At 39.5% G+C, this 15,935-nt stretch overlaps 1 protein-coding gene across 1 annotated transcript; it reads left to right on the plus strand.

Annotated features, from left to right (window-relative positions):
• Positions 1-1,179: 1,179 nt before the first annotated feature.
• LOC121815570 lies at positions 1,180-3,320 on the plus strand. Its single transcript, XM_042227038.1, has 3 exons — positions 1,180-2,298; positions 2,388-2,893; positions 3,317-3,320. The coding sequence occupies exons 1-3, from the start codon at positions 1,570-1,572 to the stop codon at positions 3,318-3,320; spliced, it is 1,239 nt and encodes a 412-aa protein (XP_042082972.1). The 5' UTR covers positions 1,180-1,569.
• Positions 3,321-15,935: the final 12,615 nt, after the last annotated feature.

Consider the following 15,935-nt stretch of genomic DNA (forward strand, 5'->3'; position numbering starts at 1 on the left):
CTATTTGATTGTTCACAGTTCTGCATCCACACACAATAAACCAGTGAGTAAGGAGGAAAAAGTTGTTTGGATACTGCTAAAGATCTTATACTAAATCATATAAAACACCATTTCCCTTTACTATACAGTATCTCCTTTTTGTTGTCCATGCAGTAGATTTATTGAACACCAGCTATATGTAAAGTTTATTGCAATATATTATCATTTCTATTACAGGGCTAATACAAATTAATCCTGTGACAGACTAACGACAAGTCCAAGGTGTACCCTGCTTCTTGCCCTATGGTAGCTGGGATGAGTACCAGACTCCCCGCGATCCTGAGTAGGATGTAAAATGGATGGATGGATATTACAGTTAGAAATGGTATTATAATTATTACATCATTTTTATGGAATATTAACACAATAGCGTTTTTGTTTATTCATCAAATGTGTAAAAGGGACTAGAGCCCTTTAAAAAGTAATGGTATGCTTAACTGTTCTCTGACACACATGTAATCTTTCTTAATGCTACTTTATTCCTTCAGTTCATCATTTACTTTGCACAAAAACAAAATTTTCCTACATTGGTTCTTACTATTACACAATGTTTCACACTTTTACATTTAACTAATTCATTCACGCTTCCATTCGCTAAACAGAAACTTGACACCAAACATGTAATCACCTTACAATGGCTGATTGTCTCCTGTCTGACTGCTGATGACCTCTCAAGCAGGGAAGTGTTATTTTAGGAATAAGGCCGTATAGACCACACATGCACACGCAGATATACTTACACATACAAAAGCACAAACAAACACATAGGACAAACCTGATCTAAGACTTCCACTCATGGGAACTTAAAGAGCCATTTAACTAAAACCAACTTACTACTCTGAAACGAGCACATAGGATGGCGCAACCTGTAATTTAGGTACAGCAAGCTGGTCATATTATACGTTTTTCATGAGTCTAAGCAGTATGAATAGGGGTGTGAGGAAATTTTCTGCTTTTTTTTACCTCACAAACTTTTAATTTTGTTTGTGAAGAGTCACTGAAAAATCTTTTTAAGCTTAAAAGGACTCAATCTGATTCCTCAGAAATTACACAGGTTATTTTCATGCTCTGGTTAAGTGCAGTCGGTATGCTTTATAAAGTCCTTTTACTCAGGGACATCTGTCTGAAACTGTGTAGGTTTCATTTCATATCATTTCCTATTTCATTTCAAACAAGTAAGTGGATGTAGTAAGTAAGATATTTCAGACATTATTCCGATACAGAGGAGGAGATACTGGAATTATAATTAGTATCTATGCATGCATTTGTGACTTCGTTTGACCTTCCCATTGCTCACAATTTGAATTTGTTCACACTGCAGATGAGGAGATTACTTCTCAACCTAAAAAGAGAGCTTGTTTGGGGACTGAGACAGCGAAAGATGGCACAGTGTGGCGTGAAGAACAGGTGGGGACCTGTCTCCCTTTCACCCCAATAGAAGCGTACGCTGCAGATGGAGAGCCAACGGCTAAGGCCAGGAAAAGTATCTCGAGTCGCCTTCAGACCTTCCTGTGTTTCATCACTCTTGACATGCTTCATAGCATTCAAGAATGGACTATTCAACATGCACAGCAAACGGAGCATGTTCATTGGTTCATGGACCTCCCTGAACTAATGGCATTTATTGCAATTGTCATCTTGCGGGGGATTACTAGGGCTCCATCACTACGTGACTGCTGGTCAGCAAACCTGGGAAACCCACAGATCATTGGAACTATGCCGCGAAAGTGCTTCCAAGGCATCATGCAACACCTACGCTTTGATGACAGGTCCACCCGCAGTGATCGAGCAAAGACTGATAAGTTCGCTGCAATTTCCAGTGTGTGGGGATCATTTGTCACCAATTGCATCACGTGCTACAACCCTGGTCTACATATCACCGTTGATGAACAGCTTTTCCCATCAAAGACTCGGTGCTGTTTCCTGCAGTATATTGCAATCAAACCTGACAAGTTTGGGATCAAGTTTTGGGTGGCTTGCGACCTAAAATCCAAGTACATTTGCAATGTCTTCCCATATCTTGGCAAGGACCCCAGTCGTCCCACTGGGGAGAGACTTTCTGAAAATGTCGTAATGAGGCTGATGGAACCATTCCTAGACAAGGGCAGAAATGTTACCACGGACAATTTCTTCTCATTGCTGTCACTTGCACAAAAACTTCTTAGACAGAAAACCACCATCCTCGACACAGTCAACAAGATTCGCCGGGAAATTCCTCAATCCGCTAGACAGACAGATTGCAATGAATTCACCACTCAGGTATGTTGTAGGTCTTTTGTGGTTCTATGTTTATGTGTTTCATTGTGTGTAAAAGTGCTATGGAAATAACAATTTATCTTATTTCTTAGGTGTTTTCAACCTCTGCTGCCACGCTGACGGCGTATGCGGCCAAACGGAAGAAGACAGTCTATATTCTTAGCAGCATGCACAGCGTGGTTCAGACTGATAACACCACCAAAAGGAAGCCAAACACTGTCACCCTTTACAACACCACAAAGTGTGGCGTGGGTGTGATGGACCAGATGGTGCGGGAGTACACTGTCCGCAGAGGAACACGGCACAGGCCAGTTGCCGTGTTCTATAACATGATTGACATGGCAGCACTGAATGCACATGTGCTGTATCAAGCATGCACCGGGACGCAGGAAAGACGGGTGGACTTCCTGGTGGAGCTTGCAAGAGAGTTGGCTCACTCTCATGTGGCTGGGAAGAAGGCAAGAAAAGAACAGTTGCTTCGGACACAACCCTCCACACCGACCCCTGGAAAAAGAGCCATGTGTCAGGTCAAACACAAATGCAAGAACAATCATGCCACTGTGCGATGTGTTCACTGCTACAGATACACATGTGGTAAATGCAGACTACAGATAGCATGGCAGTGCCAGGATTGTGAGTGATTGCTGAAAATGTTGAAAAGTACTCACTCACTTTTTATTATTATTTGTAAATATGTGTACAAATGGTTGGTTTTTTGTACTGTTTTTATCAATAAATCTCAGCAACAAAGGAAATACACCCATGTGTGTTGATTTTTACCTAAGATGGCAAATTGAAACACAAGTTTCCTTGTGGCTCAGGAAACTAACCACTCCAAGCTGCTCAGCATGGCCCCACCTTATTTACATAACAAAAGCAGCTGTTCACAGGTGATTAAGGATATTAGCTAAAAGCCTACCAGCCATTTGGCTGGAAGGCGGGTTTTAAAGGTAGAAAAGCCAAATAGCTGCTCTCTGGGACTTCCAGTGATTTATGTCATTTTTGCATGTTCAATCCCTAGATGAACATGGTGGTTACCGCAACGTCTTGCAATTGGTCACTGAATGCAAAAATCACGGAGCAGTCACTGATTTTTCTAGTCATGATGTCATGATGTCCTAGTTTTAATCTAGTATGTCTGACCCATAACCCTGATACTAACCATTGGTTTATATTGTTGTACCTATGTCCATCTTTTTCTACTCTTTATTAACGAAATAAAATAGACTGTAAATTATTTTCTGGTCAAATGTATGACATATATCCTTAATAGAGATCAATGATATATCTGTGGGGAAAAATAGCATCAAACGGGTCAAAAATCCTGAAGAAAGGTGGTGGGATTGATATCGCCTAAGCACAGACATTCCCATTATTGTTGATGCATGTCACTTCTATTCACTTTGACTTTGAGTATTTTGTGGCCAATTTCTGATCATTTTGAGCATTTAACTTGATTTATTACACTTCCTCAATGTGCTACATCCCTGTTTCAGAGTCAGGAAGCATGTAATTGGCTTAAGTGTCCTGGATGTTTTCTTAGAGACACTGGAGGGGGAAAAAAAGCCAGTCACGCATGCTTTCACATGAAAAGACACCACGATGGAGAAACAAAATGAAAGACATAAAATGAGACAGACAAGAAAAGTAGCCAGTGAAATAACCATTGTTATAATTAAAATTGGAAAATGTCTTGGTGGAGCTGAGCCATAATTGATCTTGCGTGTGAAGCATCGGGTTGATAACATGGAACAACCACAGCTGTAGACTTACTGATTAGCTACAGTTGTGGTTTTATCATCTCAAACGATTATGTAAAAGTGTTTGAGGGAAAGTGGTTAACATAGAGATCTTCAATCCAGAAAATACAGAAAATTAAGAGGCAGAAGAATGAAAAGGTTTTCAATATTCCTCTTGCCCACACTGAGCTTTTTACAACTCATGTGAAAACCAGTGATATCTGTTTAATGTTAAGCACAATATGAAGAGATATATCATGTTTCATAAAATAAAATTTGTAGCCACTAATACTGGTACTGTCACTAAAGATCTCCCTGCAGAGATGACCTCAATGAACTCAAACAGAGGTTTCAGCCAAGTGACGCACATAAATGCAGCCTTAAATGTTGGACAGAATATTTGGCAATGTGTTAAGGGTCACAAAAACACACGAAGACATATTTTGCAGCTAGCTTGGACAATTTGGTTCATGTGGACCATTATGACCACTGGGGGTTTCTCTTTATCGCATAGAATGGCCAAGAAAATATTTTGCTAGTAAAACCTTTAATGAACTAGAGGAAGTGGGGCATTGTTTCCTGGGATAAGGGTGCTAATTTGTCTCACATCTTTAGTGTTTCATCTTCAATGATACACTTGTTTCTACTTCTGTTCATTCTGGTTTGCATCTCCATCCTTCAGCCACTTCCAGCTCTGCCTCCTTTCTTTTTGTAAGTGCTACTGTCTCCAAACTCTTCCTTGCATCTTCCCCCTTCCACCCGCCTCTCTCTCATTCACACACATTTATGCTGTAAACATAAAATTCATGTGTCAGTTAAAATCTGTGCTGAAGAGGGTCTGAATACTTTGACCAATTTGGAAAATGTTTTGGAACATTTGGCAAATTGAACATTTGAACCCATTTCTTTAGTTAAATCTATTTTAAAAATGCCACCAATAACAGAGTTTGACAGGAATGAACAAATATATTTTCACCAACATCTTGATTCCCAAATAGCTATTAGCTAAGATATATTTCTATTTCTGCATGGTGTGGAGAGCTCCTTACAAAATAAAAAATAGGAAACTGGACAAGTGAAGGACAAATGAAATGTCAGGGCTAAAACTTTTCAGTATCCGAGTTATGCCTAATTACACAAGGCCTGCCAAAAGATCTTATGGAAAGATTAATCTAAATTTGAGGCTTTTGGTTGAAATCACTATCAGTACGTACAGAGCAGATCAGAAGAGGTGCACAACAGTGAGTCTCTGCACCGATCTTTAAACATGGAGGGTCTGTCATGGTTTGGTGTTGCCGATTTTGTTGAAATTGATGAAAATTACAAGAGAAAAAAAAGTACAGAAAAGTACTTTCAGATTGCGATCCACCATGTACCATCTGGAAAGTAATTGGCAACAGCTTTATTTTTCAGGTTTTGGGGGGAGGGGGGGGGGGGGTTAAACACTGTCAGTCATGGATTGGCCTCCCCAATGCAGCGTGGAATCAGCTTGACAACAGAACAAAAGGCAGTCAGCATCCAAAGATGAGCTCTGAGTATATTTCAAAAAGTCTGGAGAAGCCATACCTGAAAACAAAGAAATTACAAGCTTTCCTAAGATAGTTCAGGCTGCGTTGTAGAGTTAAAGGTGGCCGTTCACTTTTAAGCTTGTTAGAAATGTACAAACCATATTAACCTAATTTCCATGTCTGTTTGCACATTTCAACAAAGCTGCTGCTCCTACTTCCCATTTCGAAATGTAAGGAAGTGGCTCAAGACTTGTGCACAGTGCTGTACATACAGACAAAGATACTGCATAGCCCCACACATTTAGTGCATCTGTTTTCTTTTTTTCATACACTAAATAATGATACTTTCAAGAGGTTTTCCCACAAGAGTTTAATCTTGCCAGAAACTCACTTAACTTCTTATTGGCATCGCTGTGGAGATGATAGGACATTGTATTTCTGATTTATATGCTGGCATCTGCCATTGCTTCATCTTCAGACGGTTAGCAGCTGGAAAACAACAGAAACTCCATAAAACGAAGCCCAGAAATTCTTAAAGATTATTAGATTTCCTTCTTATATAGCCAATACCAATAGAAAGTTTACTGTTTTTTGCATAAATTATATGCGTTCAGATAAGAAATGTATTCCCATTGTAAGGATAATGAGATAAATTAAATTAAACTTGTACTATACACCAAATGTCAACTGTACACTGTACATTTCCTTTCAAATGGTAATATAAAAGAAATGGCCCTAAAAACCATAGTTTAAATCATCCTGAACCCTGTAAGATCAATGCTTTTTTTTACTACTTATCTATACTGAAATTTTCATACAGAAAGAAGCATGTTAATGCAGTCTCATTAGACGTGGGCCCAGGCAGCTCTTTGACTGTGACTTGATGCAATAATCAGACTGATCCCTCTCACAGCTTGTCATACATTGAAATTTATGCGGGACGTGTTGCAGTCTGATTTTAAAATATTTAGTGTATTAAAAAATAAAGCTATGACATTGTATCCACTGAGCTCCCTCAGTCCAACATGAGAAATTCCTGTCATGATTTGAAGGTTAAAGGATTTAAATGCAGGACTCAGAAACAGGTTGTAGTAAACAAAAAAAAACAGAACCTTTCATTGAGGTTGACATCAGAGTCCCAAATTACAGCAACCTCGGAAACATGTGCATGCAGAGGAAAAACAGACAGTAAGAATGAAAGGAAAGACCGGATTATACATGCACATAAAGGTAATCTGGAGCAGGTGGAAAAAAAGACATGGCTGAACATAATCAGGATAATCACACACAAGACATAAAACTAAAGTCAAGCCAGAAACTAACAACATCAAACACAAAGTAACAAACTACACACAGAAGTAAGACACTGACACTCAGAGGAATACTTGGGGAGGGGAGCGGAGGGGAGAAAGAATCCGATGCAAATAATTAATAGACTCTAAAAGGAAACTATATTTAAGAAGTGGCAAAATGTAAAGACTAAGGATCCAACAGCAAAAATTCATAAACTCCAACAAACCCCAATTATTAAAGCTCATGTTTCCATGGAATGCTCCTATCACATTTGGTCTAATTGTTTTGGTAGCTAATTAAGTCACCCTGTGGGCTCTCTTTATCCTTAAAGCTTGGGCCCCCTACCAGAGCAAAGATACTCTACCAGACGTCCTGCACCTGTGGTAGAGCATCTTTGCTGTCCCTAGGACTGCACTGTTCTGGACTGACATTTCAGATGTTGTTTCTGGGATCTCCTTTAGCCACTTGCCCAGTTTGAGGGCACCTACCCAAATACTCCAGTTACCACAGGAGCAACTCTTTCTCTCAGTCATTGGTAAAATGCCCCAAATCTTGTGGACAAATGACCCTCTTTAAATGAAGGGACAACAATGTTATCTGAAATCTGGCCGGTACAAAGTGTGGATGGTTTTGAAGGGGTGACACTGAAAAAGAAGGAGAAGTCGGTTAATGTTCTGAGTGTTCTGAAATATCCCTCATGCTGATTGCCAGCGATGAGGAACAGGTGAAGGAGGCAGGTGTGGCTCAAGCCAGCGTGGAAAAATACCACACACTCTCTCGGACTTTATACAGTCCGAGAGAGTGTGAGACACTGGTTTAAAGTGTTATAACACTTTAAACCAGTGGGTCAATTACATATCATTAGCGTGCATGCAGTTTCTAAGTGTATTTTATTCTTATCCTGCAATTGCACTTTTGCGTAATTTATGTTTTATGGGGAGTTTAGATAATATATTATAGTGTTTACTATTAACACATAGATAACATCACTATAAGCACGGAGTCAGCGGTTTGCTCTGGACTCTGCAGCTGCAGTTAGCGGTCAGCACATTCAGCACAGCAAACTTTTGTTAATCTTCTTACACCTTTACACACACATATGCGCACACAAGGCAAACATAACTAAATTTGGTCTCTTACATACAATTGTGACATTTTTCAATTAGTCACAGTTGGATATTTTGTATAGATGTTCTCTTTGATTTGGTGGCTGCACTCCAGTGTTAACCTTCATCGTTAAGTCAAGCATTAACAGGTGGATTACAGCGTGCTTCTCGAAAATATCCCAGCAGGTGAATACTGTGCGGACACACTCACTACATCCAGTGTGCCTGTGTCTCTGTTAGAGGAAGTATGTCTGGTGCCTGATTGTGCGCCTTTATTCCTGTCTGTTCTTCCTCTTCACACAGAGCCTGCTAGAATTAAAAGCTAGCCGGCTAATTAGTGTTTGGCCTCTGCTTCTTCTCTAACCACCCCCTGGTGCTCTGTGTCCTGAGTGGCTTTGACACGGCAGGCCAGCACCTAATTGGATCAACACAGTTATTCACATTATTATCTATGCTGAGGTTTTCTTTCTTCCAAAATTTTATTTGAAACACTTATAGATATAAGGATGTATAAACTGAACATTATATTTGCATGCATTTGTGCACAGTCAAACACATCGATGTTATCTTACATATGTATGTAAAACGGATTTTGTAATCTCATCTATTTGATGATAAGGTTCTGTGAGCAGTTTGCTGTTGTTGTAATGCTATTTACTATGTAAGTAAAGACTTGGGAATTAAGATAAAGACTAAGCTAAGTGCTTTATTGAAAGCTGAAGCTCATAGGAAACCCTATTTCGACAACAGTTTCATAACTGGAAATCAAATATGTCAAATTTTTCAGCATCTCTCTATTGTATTTACTTATGTCTTCAATTTAGCAATCTCTTAGGTTTCTTCTTAGGGTTTTCCTCTATATTATCATGTTTTTCTAACTTGTCTTTAATAAGATATGTTGCTTTTTTGCCTGACTCCTTTTGATTGTTTAGTCTGCAATGTAATGTTTTAAAATCAAAATTGGAAATCAAAAAAGTCCCTGGAAAGGGCATTTGGTTGTCTCTTCCTGTTGTATCTAAAGATTTGAATAGCTTTTTCTTTCTCTTTATTTGTGTTCCAGAAGTGTAGTTGTTAACACATTTGCCTATTGTGTGAATGAGCCCAGTCAAAGACCAAGAGGAGTCAGAAATCCACACGAGCCATCCGAAGACAATCCACAAAGTCTGTGTGGACCCACTATGGCTAAAAGACTTATTTGAACATTTGCAGTCATTTTATTTCCCCCCATGTTTTAATATTCTGTATGCAGCAATGTAACACAAAAGTTTACATTATATCCTCCAACTTGTTGTTGGAGGATATTTTGAATGTCTGTGAATACTGGCCGTGGCTTCCACCCTCACCCGAAAATAAACAAAGCTAGTTTCTGTTGAATACATTGGAGCATTTGGTATTTGGTATTCTTAATATACCTGCCTGTTTGTTAACGCATCAACAGCCATATAAGTTAATTTAAGTTTGTCATTACGGTTAATGGTCTCCCTGTGATCGTATATATTTATCCCGTGTGATTTATAGTCCAACACTGTATGTTGTGGAGAGGGGCTGAGCAAGAGAGGAAGATGAAAAGGGGATAAAACACAAAGTAATTATGCAAAACTATATTGAAAAAGACAGATAAAGAACAATGAAGACAGAGTGCATGTGTATCTGGGTGTGTGAATGTTGAGGCTACATAGTAGACCACTTCATCTGCTGCCCATTTGGCTCCAATTAGCTTGCAGCCCCCTCTAGCTCCAGCTTCCTCTTTCTCTACCTCCCTTTTACTCAGCCCCCTCTGTTCTCTCTTTACAGCTACCCCCTTTGCTCAGCTTCCTACACCAAACATCTCTGACACAATTACCTCCAGTAACCTTTCTGATGAGGCTCTGTGTGTGCAAGGGGGGAGGGGGCGGCAGCTACGTGCGCGGATGCACATGTATCTATGTCCGTTTTGAGGCACCATATGTGTGTGTGTGTACCTAGCCTCCTGCTGCCTTTTTCCATAACAGGCCACCACCAGGGCAGTCCCCACCGTCTGTTTTAAAATATAGGCTCACAGACTGAACAAAGCCCCCACAGTAAGCCCACTGAGCTGCACAGGGGTTGGACTGCGAGTCACTGCATTGGTATAATGAGCACTTATGGGGATTTCAACACATTAGATCAGAAGATTCCACTGTGATCCATTTTCACATGCAATGGGGAAAATGTCATTTCCTTTAAAAAAAACAAAAACGTTTGAATGATACATTATGCTTTTGTACAATTCAGTGATGGTCAATGGTCACTTCCTATGTCATCATGCTTACACTGAAAATATCAGCCAGCTTTGTCCACATGCGTGTATAGGCACGTGTTTCTGTTAATGAACTCTGTAAGTGCCGGACCAATGGGTTGTTTTAACTGCCGTGACCTTTGGTATCAAGATTACATCAGCCTGAGCACATACACGTATATTCTCATGGTCCAGTTATTAACTCAAGCTCACTCTTGGTGTTTGTACTTTCTCTAATTGGCCTGGGGTCCCCTCAGGATGAGCACTTATTGAGTCATTTGGAGTCCCTATACCAGTAGACCACCCAGGGTTAATTACTGCGAATGACCTTTGACACTGTGCCTCTGTGTTGGACATCACACCCTTTATTTCTCTCTGTAGTATCTCTTCCTCATTCAGTAATTACACATGCTGTATTTGGACTTTTTATTTTATTATTATTATTATTTATACAAAGTCATAATCTGTTCTGTAGTCCACTGCAATCTTTAAATTCTGGGATTTCTTTCGTTCTGTCAAAAATTGATAATGTTAGCAGTTTTGTTCTGCATCTGTGCTTTGACCAAATGTTAGCATTAGCACTAAATTACTAATAGCTCATTAGAGCTAAACAACAAATAAAGCTGAGGTCAGTAGGATAGTAATTAGATTACCGATTGACACTTCATCCAATATTTGCTCACAAATTTCTGCTAAAAGACCAAAATGTCTGTTGTGTAGTAAAAAAAGAAAGACTAAGGGATCGCTCAAATCAAGGGTGGGCAATTAGTTTCCCCCGGGGGCCACATAAGAAACTGCGACTGTTGTTGTTGTTGGCCCCCACCAATAACATGCTCAGTATTAATTTTTTTTAATCTCTTTACACACACTGGTGGGGCCCTCCACAACAGTCCCAGTTTGTCACGTGGCCCCTTGGGAAAATGATTGCCCACTCTTGCATTAAATGGCGCTTAACACCCTGGGGATCACAAATGTCTGTGCAAAGGTTTCTGGTAATCCCTTTAATGTCTTTTTTTTAGGTCTAAACCAAAGTGGTGAACCAGATGGGATACTGTCTTTGCCTATCCGGAGCCCAAGTGGTAGCAGGGCTATTAATGTTTAACTAAAAATTTTAAAGACGCTGTCAGTTTTTTGGACATTGCCTTATTTGTAGACAATGTAAAAGATGTATGTGGCTTCCAGGTCTAAAAAGTGAAAGCAATGAAGTGCTTTAAACCTGCAGTCTTAGTGTGCTACCAGGGGCAGCAGGTGTGGTTGCTAAAGACTTCCAGTCCAACAGAACTCTGTGGGAAAGCGACTCTCTGATTTGACCTTTGTAAACACTTTCCTGATGAGGTTATAGGCTAACAGCTCATTTCAGGTTATACTGAATTAAAGAAGGGCTTATGTGTGTTCATCAACTAACAACTAGTTTCAGACTCAGACCCACCCCTTTATTGTCACATCTAATTTCAAAACATCAAAGTGATGTTGGTGAAAACACTCACCTGGAGATTTCAACCCAGAATTTCACAAACCAGTAAGTTAAATTATGGTAGTGAAATCCATCATTTATACAGTCTATATTTGCAATAAGTAAAATATACTTAAAATCTATCTTTTTGTTAGCTACTGATCTTATTGAGCTCTGATTACAGCTTTCTAAATGAGCACCAGGCTTATAAAACTTAGATTTCTGTTTGTGTTATAAAGCTGGCAGGATGTTGATGTACACTACAATCTAAACTGCAACTAAACTGTTGCACATAGCGCAGCCTACCATCAGGGCTCTTAAAAATTTCTGGTATCTATTTACATTACATCAGACTCTCTATGTGATAATATGATATGGATGCATCTCATGAAAGTCCTTATGAAACCGTACAGTTTCTAGAAGCTCCGTGTTGAGTTCCTGCACATTACAGTTTGGAGCTATGAGCTGTTTGGCTAGTCTGATTTGGAGATTTATGCATAGCTCCACTTTTCTCTTCGTTTGGGACAGAACAGCTGCGAAGGAAGTTTAAGACGGATGCATTATCCAACCATCTTTTATTGGTCAAAGACATGAGACTTATCATGCTGTGTTTGAGTGAGTCATGAGTGCTGGAGCAATACTCCCATTGTTGATGACCGCACCAGGCTAAAGTCCAGCTGATAGACGTGATTTATATTTAATGTTTCCTGTTTAAGTACCGTGAAAACCATAATGGTGGATTTGTTTAGTTAATCGGAAAACATAACAAATCCTTAATGGTACTCTTACTATTCTGTGATGTACTATTTGTCCACACTTCAAGCAGCCAAAATGACAATATGAAAGTTATTTTACATAGGCGAATTTTTACATTTCCAGAGCAGCTGCCATTATTAAAAAGTTTGAAAAGTGAGATCAAAGTGAAAGCTGTGAATGGCTCGTGCAAAAGGAGGAAACTGGTAAGACTCTTGCAATTAGTGTTATAGCTATTTAGCTATCTAGTGACATCATTTGGTTTGGTCCAGAAATGCATCTGAATTCCATGTGTTTGGTAATGAGTACAAGGTCTTCAAGACATCCTTATTTTACTAGGCACGGATGTGAATCACTTTTTATTGTAATGTTCAGTGCTTCAGCATTCAGAAACTGCAAAATGGCCTGTGGACAAGGCTAACCCAGTGTTGAGAAAACACTAAAGATCAAAGACACTGCCCATTGACATTAAGTGCCCCAGCCTCCAGGTGGTGAAGGTACAGCAGAGTATAAGCTGGTATGGATGCAGTGGTTTTTATTTCGGGTTAGAGTGGGGACAGAGGCTAACCGACTGACAGTTAACAAATGGTCTCCCAGCTTTTATAGATCTGAGGAAAGGAAACCAGAACACACACACACACACACACACACACACACACACACACACACACACGCCACTAAAAAGTGAAGAGGAGGGGACTAACTGTGGCCACATTTACAAGAAAACTTCAACAAGCAGCCTAAAGCGAAGAGGGTTTCCTTTAGGAGTGCATGCTCTTTTTTTACCTCCTGACACAAACAAATGATTGGTGTTATCGAATCAAACATTAATGATAGACAATGACCATTTTTGGGCAGGGCTACTGGTGGAATGGATCTTTAAGAATTCATTTCTCCCAAAGGGTGAGTGGTAAAACAAAATAAAATAAAATAAAAAAATAATTTATGTTTTGCTGCTTTGATGAGATGCCCATCCATGAGTTTGGCAAGCAACCAAAGCATGGTTACCAGTAAGCCTAACTAGAAACCACCCAAACAGCACGTATCTCCACACGGCCACTTCATTCTCTCAATTCATTATCTTAATGTTAGAAAATGTCCATCTGGAACCAGATCAGCACCAAATTGGCCACTGCAGTAGACATTAATTTAAAAAATACTTGGATGGGGCTTTGTGCATGAACGAATTCTGAATATGTTTGTTGCTGAGATTATTATACGACTATTTTGTAGAGGCTCCCAAAGCCTCTTTTAGTCCCCTTTGAGATGCACTCTTTTCCTTTAATCTGACAGCATCTGAAGGCATCAGTTTTATGTCTGCCCGCTTTTGTCAGTTTTGCTATTAACATTTACCTCTCACTTTTATCACTGCTCAAGTCTGCGTGCATAGCCTGACCTTAATGAATAGGCACAAACAATAAAGGACTGTTTGTCAGTGTCTGCATCCTGCATTGCTCAGCTTACTAAAAGACATGTATTGGAAACGCCTTCAAAAGCAACAACATCAGAAAAAAAACAGACTTTTGTGACTCACCCATCTGTCAGACTCTGTCTCTCACAGTTATATGCTTCTGAAACTAATGTCACAGAAGCCGCCTTTGTGGCGTCAACAAATATCAAATATTTGTTAAAACCAGCTTTTTTTTCTTTTCTTTTTTTGCATACTAGACAAAATCTGAATATGTGTTTTCATTTCAACACTAGACATCTCTCCAAAATCACCAAACACCTTTTTTTTCTTCATGTTGAGGTTTGTCTCACTCAAATGGAGGCCCAGTCTCAGCAGTAAAGAAAAAGAAAAACAGGAGTAAAATCATTTATGAACATTTCCAAAGCGAGAAAGTTTATTTATTTATGCATAGCAACTTCATTAAATAATCCCAAACACAGAGACAGGTCATCTTCTAACAGTAGATGATACTGTGGTTGTCATTTTAGGGTCTGCATCTTATAGACCCTGTGCACGAGAAAATGCTAACTTCCTGGTTTGAGACTGGATGTGGGGTTGTACATTTCCGGTAGCTTTACTTTGCGGTCAATCGCTACTGCGAAGATATACTCCAAAATCATGTCCAAAACTCGAAAACGGAAAGATCGCGTTAAGTTACAAAGAGCAGAAGGTGGGAACACTCACCAGTGTTGTGTCATAAAAAATCTAATGATCAATTTTGATGTTTAAAGAGTTTAGATCGATCAGTTGTTTACATCACTCAACACAAGCAGAACTGCATTACTGCAGCAGAAGACACATCGCCCACATTCAGAAGCACATCTCTGTATAGTGACTGGTCTTGTGATTTAAACAGGCAAATGTTCAGCATTCAAACTACAGGTGAAGAATAGTCAAACCAGATGTTTCCCTGTTATGTCGATATCAGCTAGTCAAGTACACACCTACACAGCATGTTAACAAACCGTGAAAAAAGCCACACAAAAAATGAATGATTGCTGGTAACGGTTTCTATACATTAGTATTTACGAAGGGTATGTTGTGACTTACCTTCAAAATTACAGCGGTCCCTCGCTAATAACACGGTTCACTTTTCACCTCGCTGTTTCACAGATTTTTTTAGTGCAAGTTTGCACGGGTTTTTTTACGTCACATTGTGTCCTGCGTCCTGATTGCTGCAGACAATCTCCTCCGTGACGTCTCTCCTGTACAGTACAGAATCGCTGCATCGATCGCTAGCAGTGTGACTCTGAAGTGCAGTACTGTATGTCCACGATGTCCACGAAACGCTTTGCATCGTCAAAAAATAAAATTGGCTACTTGATTTCACCTATCGCTGGTTATTTTTAGAACATAACACCCGTGATAAACGAGGGACAGCTGAGAAATATAACATTTGAATCCCTTTTCTCTTTTGCTCTGAGGCACGGGGAAAAAATATCGACAAGTCGATGAACATCATTTACAGATATATTGGGTAAATGCCCAAGACATCTATAGAAATGTAAATCGCTGCTTGATTCATTCATTTGCTTAACTTGTTTTGGACCATAAACAGGGCGTGAATAGGACACCGGAAACAAAGCTCCCCACAGGAGTTTCCGCACCGGAAGTAGCATGCTAACGTGCACATAGTCAATTCCATGCTGAAGTTTACCAATTGTCTAATTGGTTTGCTAAAGCGTGCATGGATAGCTAGATATATAAGATGATTCCTCTCTAATTATCTAAGTGTCAAAGTGTAGCAAGAATGTGAAGAAACTTCTCAATCCATGCATAATTTCAGTTGATGTGCAGTAAGTTCTTGAGGGATGGATGAGTACTGCCATTTGTTCCATCACATTTCCGGGTATGCCTCAATGAACTTGTAAAGAACACAAAGATTAAAGTGACTAGTGCTGAGAACTGCATTACATTGGTAAACATCAGCACTAGTCACTTTTAAACTTGATTGAAACTGCACAATGAAGCACTATGCCAGCCACGGCTAGTGCAAAATCTGCAACCAATTAGAGAAAATCAATAGTAACTATTAGTAATCAAGATCTATGTACAGTACTTGCATGTTCTGTGGCTTTTGA

This window comes from Haplochromis burtoni, unplaced genomic scaffold, assembly GCF_018398535.1.
Source record: "Haplochromis burtoni strain Fernald_Lab_line unplaced genomic scaffold, NCSU_Asbu1 Contig_240, whole genome shotgun sequence".
NCBI lineage: Eukaryota > Metazoa > Chordata > Actinopteri > Cichliformes > Cichlidae > Haplochromis > Haplochromis burtoni.

Excerpts from the sequence above, each read along its gene's own strand:
- LOC121815570 (XM_042227038.1), top strand. The coding sequence starts at position 1,570 with ATGCTTCATAGCATTCAAGAATGGACTATTCAACATGCACAGCAAACG. Across the intron at positions 2,299-2,387 it reads GCAATGAATTCACCACTCAG|GTGTTTTCAACCTCTGCTGC; the intron begins GTATGTTGTAGG and ends CTTATTTCTTAG.